Source organism: Liolophura sinensis, chromosome 7 (genome assembly GCF_032854445.1).
Source record: "Liolophura sinensis isolate JHLJ2023 chromosome 7, CUHK_Ljap_v2, whole genome shotgun sequence".
NCBI lineage: Eukaryota > Metazoa > Mollusca > Polyplacophora > Chitonida > Chitonidae > Liolophura > Liolophura sinensis.
In genome coordinates, this window is record NC_088301.1 from 40836896 (window position 1) to 40844684 (window position 7789).

At 37.7% G+C, this 7789-nt stretch overlaps 1 protein-coding gene across 1 annotated transcript in view; it reads left to right on the top strand.

Annotated features, from left to right (window-relative positions):
* LOC135470915 (dedicator of cytokinesis protein 3-like) overlaps positions 1–7460 on the top strand; it is a 73257-nt gene extending 65797 nt beyond the window's left edge. Inside the window, exons 44-54 of the mRNA XM_064749964.1 lie at positions 317–483; positions 917–1180; positions 1368–1451; positions 1761–1880; positions 2401–2471; positions 2871–2973; positions 3266–3418; positions 3894–3981; positions 4549–4704; positions 5786–5883; positions 6603–7460. Of these exons, the coding sequence (XP_064606034.1) occupies positions 317–483; positions 917–1180; positions 1368–1451; positions 1761–1880; positions 2401–2471; positions 2871–2973; positions 3266–3418; positions 3894–3981; positions 4549–4704; positions 5786–5883; positions 6603–6881 (1583 nt within the window). The 3' untranslated portion in view covers positions 6882–7460. The remainder of the gene's footprint in view (positions 1–316; positions 484–916; positions 1181–1367; positions 1452–1760; positions 1881–2400; positions 2472–2870; positions 2974–3265; positions 3419–3893; positions 3982–4548; positions 4705–5785; positions 5884–6602) is intronic.
* The last annotated feature ends 329 nt before the right edge of the window (positions 7461–7789 follow it).

A 7789-nucleotide genomic window follows, 5' to 3' on the forward strand; every position in this document is an offset into this window, starting at 1 on the left:
CAGACAGACAACTGCTGAGATAGAGTTGAAATCACAATGGATAGTCAGCTGTGAAACACTTGATTTAATATGGAATGTTAGTTATACATTATGCTATGTAGTACCTTATCCACCAAGGAATCCCATGATATCATGTGGATATTTCTGGATTTGATAAGCATTCTGTTTAAAGGATCGTTACACTAGTTGTTTAGGGAAAATAAGACAACACCAGCCACTATTTTTATTGAAAGACTTCCTGCAGGTTTTGTACTGGAATTGTTTCATTGACAGTGTGTATCTGATGTTTTTGGTCTACTCCTTAACCTGCTAACAGACATCCAAATATCCAGTGTGAAACCAGTGCCCAAAGATCGCCCAGAATTTGTGAATAATGCTGCGCCCTCAGAAATTCGACAGTTTTACCAAGTGAATGAAATTGACACCTTCCAACTTGACATTCCCTTTCACAGAGGGGAAAAGGATAAGACAAACGAGTTTAAGGTAAGACTATGAGTACACGGACTGCAATGAAGGAGTATGCAAGAGCTGAGTTAAGGCTGAATGGGATCACATTTTACACATTAAATTTTGTATTATTGGTTCTGGAGCTCAACAAATGAGGATAGACCAAATACTGGTGGCCTTGGTGTCATTAAAGATTTAGTGAAGCATCATGTCGGGTGTCTTCAGCATTGAGGCAGCGCTAAATGTATATAAGTATTGGAACATACATTGTGCAAGGAGACACCTTCTTGAAGTGATGGAAGTAATATTGAAAGTGACTTAGAACTGCCAGCAAAAGCATTGGACATTTGACAGTAGGGTATGAATTTAAGACAGATAGTGACTGATGATTTTATCGCACTGTGAATAATATAAGTGAAGATGGAAAATAAAAGTGAAACCAGAATGTTAACTTTTGTTTTTGTTCCAGACACTCTGTATTGAGAGGACCATCCTCCAGACATCCTATACACTGCCAGGAATACTGCGCTCCTTTGAGGTCGTGAGCAGTCGCCGCGTTTCTCTGACGCCAATTGAGTGCGCCATTGAGCGCATGAATGAGGTGAATATGGAGCTGCGGAGCCTGGTGGACAAGTGCAGGATGCAGCCAAACGAGTACTTCAACCAGCTGGAAATGAGGCTGAATGGAGTGATTAGTCCCAGTGTCAATGGTGGAATACCTTTGTTCCAAGAGGTCAGTTCACTTTACTGAAATGTTTGAGAAGAAACACTACGTTCTAAAGACATTTACTTCACAGTTATGATATGATTTTTTTAGTATGAAGGATATGAAATCAGCATTTAAAAAATGGATTTTAATATCTTGTGAATCAGGGTGTAATTTAAGCATTTTAGTGAATTAATTTCTCTTTCCTTTACAGGCATTTTTCACATCAGAGTTTCCTCAGCAGCACCCAGAAGAATCAAAGCACCTGAGTACATTAAAAGCTACAGTGGTGGAACAGGTAAGATGGCACAGCATTTTTATTAAAGTTAGTTTTACACATAACACTTATCAAAATGGAATAAACATTTTTAGTGAAAAATGAAATATTAAGCATAAAATGAGTCTAACAACTGTTTGCTTGTCTGTATAAGCCTGATTTGTCCACAGTTTGTTATCAACATGTACAGTGTATTATAGTGCGCATACAAATGATTGTAAGACAGAAATGTGTTGATTACACATGGAAGAATGATGCAAACCCACCCATCAATATGCCGATTAGGGTCCATCTGGGTATGAAAATGTATGGAGTCATTCTCTGTTTCAGATTCAGCTTCTAGAGACAGGTCTCAAGCTGCATGGTATGATAGCCCCAGCTTCCCTGCAACCGCTGCATAAATCACTGGAGGACTCCTTCCGCAGCCTGAAGCGCAGTGTCCGGGAATCGGTACGAAAATGTCACACCTGAATCATATGTGTCATCTTTGTCTTCATTAGCAAGCTCAGAAAAATCACCTGTAATTTCATGAAATTGTTCAACAGCGAACAACCCTGCTCTATGAGCTGCAGCACAGAAGGGGATTAGCATGTGAAAAATCATGTGACGTTATATGTGGTTTACTGGAAATCATATAAATTCACATGATTTTTCACAAACTTAGCACAGCAGACATTTGGTTGGTTGAAGAACTTTTTGGAATTATTGGTCATTAAATGTATAGAAAAATTTTGAAGCATAACATAAGATGATTTTTGTTGTGGATGATTATAATCTAAGTTTTGCCATAAATACCATATAGACAAAGCTGTTCAACACATAAAACATGTCATCTTCTATAATATTTTAATCTGTATATCACAACAATCATATGTAGATTTGTAGAAATTTCTCTTTCATAATTTACAGTTTTTCATTATTGAAAGGAGCTATTATACAATTATGCCATTCTACTTTGCGTATTTTATAGGGGTCGCCCTCATTTGTACACTCACTGCACTCGTCTCCTGGGAGCTCCCGTGGACCTGCTGATACCAACAGGTAAGCTTACTGTTTCCCCTCTCACAGGGGTGTAATACCAATGAAGTTGTCACAAACTTGCTAGAAGATTTGATTATTGGCTGAAGAGGTTAGCAAAAATTGTCATCTGATGTCACAAAAAAAAAGTCTTCTGAAAATCAAATTCTTTGAGCAGATCTTGTGTAGTGACTGGGTCTGCATGTTAGGTGCTTTAGGTGTAGGTGATAGTGATCTGGAATTTGGGTCTGTGTGTCCATTTGTCTGTCATGCTTTGGTTTCAGTGCAATAAATATTCCATCTGTTGTCCAATATTGATAAAATTCAGCCTGCTTGATCATTGCACAAACTGTGCATATTTAGTATGGGATATATATTCTCTGAATTTGGTTGTTTATGGAAAACATTGTTTTTTGTTTTCAGTGTGAAATCTTTAACCAGCACCCCACCAAGTAGTAACAGGTCATCAACCACCAGCAGTGACATTAATCTGATGAAATTTGAGGAGGATGACATCTACACAGAGGTATTGCCACAGCATATTGGAATCTTTTTGACCATGCAGTTTTGAGTGACCCCACACTGTTCATAGTGATTTTATGTATAGTTATGGTGAAATTTTACACAGTTACCTTGTACACTCCATAGGGATTGTATAAATGTACAGTGTTCTTTTACAGATCTGGTTGATACTATGAAAAAGAGCAGCTGTTCACTAGACCAGAAGATTTTTATTGTATGTAATGTCCAGAGTTATTGCCTCCAGCTAGAGGGAAATACCAGCCTTCCATGTACTTGTTTCTTTTTGTCTGCTGTAGGCACAGGCTGATTATGAAGCGATTCCCAGCCTGCCCCAGAAGAGGCTAAGTTTCTCCTGTTCCACAGGCGATGTGCCTTCCCCATCTGGGTCTCCTTCACAAGCCCAGCGTCCTCATTCTGTATTCATAGATAGCAAACATAGTACAGATAAGGTAAGAATATGTGTAAGATGTTTTGCTGATTCAGTAGCAACTGCAGCCCAAGCTAATACATTGGTACCTACTAAAGAATTGCAACACATACAAATACTGCAAATAGTCTGATGTTCAGTTTGAAGGTCTGCTGTACTAAGTGTGCTGTGGTTTCTCATAGCTTCAAACAGTTATGTTTTGCTCATAAATTTGAAAATATCTGTCTATAAAATAAATTAATTAATTAATGAAACAGTTTACCACAAATATTTTTTGTTAGCATTACTTTTAATTCTTAATCATCCCCAATGAAAACTAAATATTTCCTGTCTAATTTAAACCAATATCATAGGAGTACTTTTCGTTAGAAAGTCATGAGAGGAGGGCAAAACTGTGACATGGGGAATACAATCATTTAAGTCACATTGAGAACTGCAAGTGAGTGTATTAATGTAAAGTTTTTAAAAGTTGGTTAAGAGGTGTTTTCCCTTTACAGCCCAAAGAAATGGTGCGGAATGGGAAGACTCATGGGAGTGACTCCAATCTGTTAGCAAACAGAGTGCCAGTGCAAACTTCTCAGAAAGGTAAAAGGGTTTATAAAGAACGGTTAGAACACTTGTTTGAAGAATCACCCTTCATTGGTTTTGTTCTTTATTACATGCGTGATAATCGGCGTTAAGTGATTAATAAATTAATACAGTTTTTGTTCATATGAGGATGTTGTTGTTTACCAAAACTAAACATTTGATGAATGTAATGTTAATTTTACAGTGTTTAAAATTTAACTGTGCTGTGCTAACATTGGGGTATGGTCATCAGGTAGTGAATTGTTTGATACATATATGTCTCTCCTTTTTGCCTATTTTCGGATGGTTCACTTGCTTGTTTGAAAGATATGCTGTATGCTTGCCAGAGCTTCGGAGAAGTCGTGAAATGAGCGTAAGATATTCGACTCCAGCAAACTGAAAATATATATGTAAATCTGACCATCCACCTTATGTCGTCTTTGTGCTGTAACCCTCCTGCAGTTATTTTGCAGCAGTTGCAAGCGCTGAGCTCTTTCACATGCCACACCAATCCTTTGCCATGCCTCTAATAAAGCAGCAAGCATGCACATGTGTTACTCCAACTCGCTCTTCATCCAACAACAGGTCTGAAAAATTCCAAATCTAGTGAGAACATTCGCCCTCCAATGTCCATATCTTCCAATCCCTCATCCCACTTGAGGCGAAACCAGTCCCAACAAGGTCCCAAAGCTGGCCATGACAGCGCGGCACCACCCCTGCCCGTGCGACGACCAATCACAGGTTAGAGTCTTCAGCATGTATTTGCGTCTCTCCCCCGTCTCCCAGTCGCTAGCAGTCCCTCCAAGTTGTGCCTTGCAAAAGCTCACCACAGCACCATATGGTTAAGAAAGAATCTGTTTGTTTGTTTGTTTGTATGTGTGTCCTGGGAAGATGAGATTATCATTTTTACACCTTGACTACTCTACTTCGGCTGAGGTGAATCATAGTGATAAAAATAAATGACTGTACAACCATCCATTACATAAATATCTTGAATGTACATTTGTTTTTAACATTTGTGTTAAAAGTTATACACCTTTCTTTGAATATACCATCGTATGTTATCCCATTATCTCCCAAGAATACTGCTCTAAATTCTATGAACTAATTGATGGGGCCCTGTAGACTGAAGTACATTGTTGTTATGTCAGGTGACCTTTCACCCACTTTCTCAGATCATTTTTCACATTGGCTGTTAAACTTATTTTAAACATATGTGTCAGCATTTAAGGTTACAAAAAGTACTTAAATCAGTGAATGTTTAAGTTTCTATATGATCCTGTTTGCAGTCTTTCTAAGTGGAAATAGGCTGTGGTCAGAATTACTTTTGGCAGATTTTCGTGACATAACAGGTCCAAATACATTGAAACACATGGTCTTAGATTGATACATGAATTGACCAGTGGGAGCCCTGGACCAGATTAAATTATGCTCATTGCCACAACCTTTGACCTAATTTCTCCATTCATAGTTTAATTTACTTATTTCCCTTTAAGAACAATAGTGTGTCCTCTAACTCTGTTGGGTCAGTATGTATTTGCATGTATGTGTATTCTTGGTGATTTGGGAGGCTATTTATGGTGTATAGTATCTAGGAGTCACGGGTTTTCAAATACTTTGTCTGATTAATTTCATGTTGAACATGTGTGATTCTTTCATAGGACATTTTTTGTTTTGAAAAATGTCTGATCGGCATGCATATTAATACAATTGTAAAGAAGTTGCCTATGGTGTTGACATGATAATATTGATGAAGATCTCTGCTTTTCACCATTAAATGGTGTTATAGACAGATTAGTATGTTCTCCATTGTTCCCCACAGTGCTTCCTAAAAGCATAGCCCCATCATCACCATCTGCCTCTGCCTCAGTGAATGGGAAGGATGTTACACCTCCAAGTCTACCTGTCAGCAGAAAAGCTGTAAGTTAATGATATTCTGTAGTCCACCTAAAGTTTAGCTTGGTGTTTGAAACATTTTGCTGATTGGTTTATCTGCCTTTGGGGATTCTGAAGAGATTTATGTGAAATTGGGTTAATTTCTTATCAGACAAATATCCAAATCAAGGGGCAGATATTAGCCAGTTTTTGTCTGGACTCGCTGCCTCACATCTGTCAATCATGTTTATGGATCGCTCCTGTACTTGTACATACTGCAGCAAGCCATAATGAACATGTTTGTCTCTAACCATACATCTCTAGCAATACATCCGTCACTGTAATTCTTCAACCCTTTTGCATGTTTGCTAGGTGTTTGTTCAAGTCTATTCTGAATGCATTTTATGCATGATAAAATTGTACTTTTTTGTGAAGTCCTCAAACTGACCAATCCAATCAATGTCGTTTTATCTCCAAAATGAAACTAAGAATGTACATAAATTGCACTGAAAGTTTCTCGTTCGTATGAACGAGCAAGGTTGAGGAATTAGGATATAATGAGCAATATATATGTATATCCTTAATCATGTATATTGCAGTGAGATCTACAGAAAACAAGGCTCTGTAAGCATTCATCCTGCAGTGGACTGTGGTCAACACTTTAGTACATGCACTATCCCTACCATGCATTCAGCATTAAGTGTATGATTAACACATTATATATGAATATGTGATACAACTCAGTCTGTGGTGTTTATTTATAGTCAGCTGGACAGCTAGGCGTGTTGACGGAAGTGAGCCGTCTGTCAGCAGTAGAGGAAAAGGCTCCTGAAAAACCAAAGAAGGAAGTAGAATCCAAAAGCAGTGCATCAGTAGATACTAAGTCTGCACCACCCCTGCCACCGAAGAACCTGTCCGTTCGCACACCACCCCCACCAGCACCAAAACCTTCTCACTCTTCTAGACAATCTCACCGAGCCCCAAATTTGCCTCCAAGAAGAAACAGTCAAAAGGAGTCACCAGCAGAGGCTACCAAATTATGACCATAAAGAAATCCATCCCCCCACGCTCTCATATAAGTCCCCCCACCATTCTCCCCTGCCCCTCAATATGTGACCACAGACAAAGGTCTTCTCTTGTGATATACTTTATTCTTTGTACATATGTCTGTCATAAATTTTATATTAAATTTTTTAGAACTAACTGAAAGTATTTTCATTATTCGTGGTGTATTGTGTATATGTGAGGCCGCAAAAGAGATTCAGCTAGTTGCTTGCCAGTCTGCTGGGCTGTCATCTCTGCCTGTTCATTAATGTGACAATACTGCTGAGGGGTAACGATGTGAGACAGATTTTACACAGTAGAAGAACGAAACCCACACCCTGTTCAGCCTGGTTTTTTTAATTACCTTGTTGAAGTTTTAATTTAAATACCTGTATTTGTTATTATTATTATGATCATCCTTCTTGTTTTACAATTAATAACTTAAAATTGCAATGATAAGTGCTGATTTTAACTAATTGTATGAATGTAGCAAAGTGTTGCTAATGAATATCACATCATTACACAGTAAGTTTTCCCTTAAAAATTGCAGATAAGCAGGGCAGTTTTTCTTAATATTGGCTTAATTTATGTGTATATATACATGTATATGTGTGTATATGTATATATATATATATATATATATTAGCAATACTGTAGTTATATATTAGATTGATGTGTAAAGAAAAGACGACAACGAACATGTGAGCAACTCCAGGTAAAAAGAATTTCACTACAGGGAACTTTCAGACTGGCATGAGGGCTAAAAACTTGTTGTAGTGAACATTTTTGACTTGAAGATGCTCAGAAGTTCATTTTTCATTTGTTCAATGCTGTATTTGTTTTACATTTGTTCATAAAACTTGCCAAAGTGCAGAGGATAATAATAAAATTATTGTTCTTATCCCAA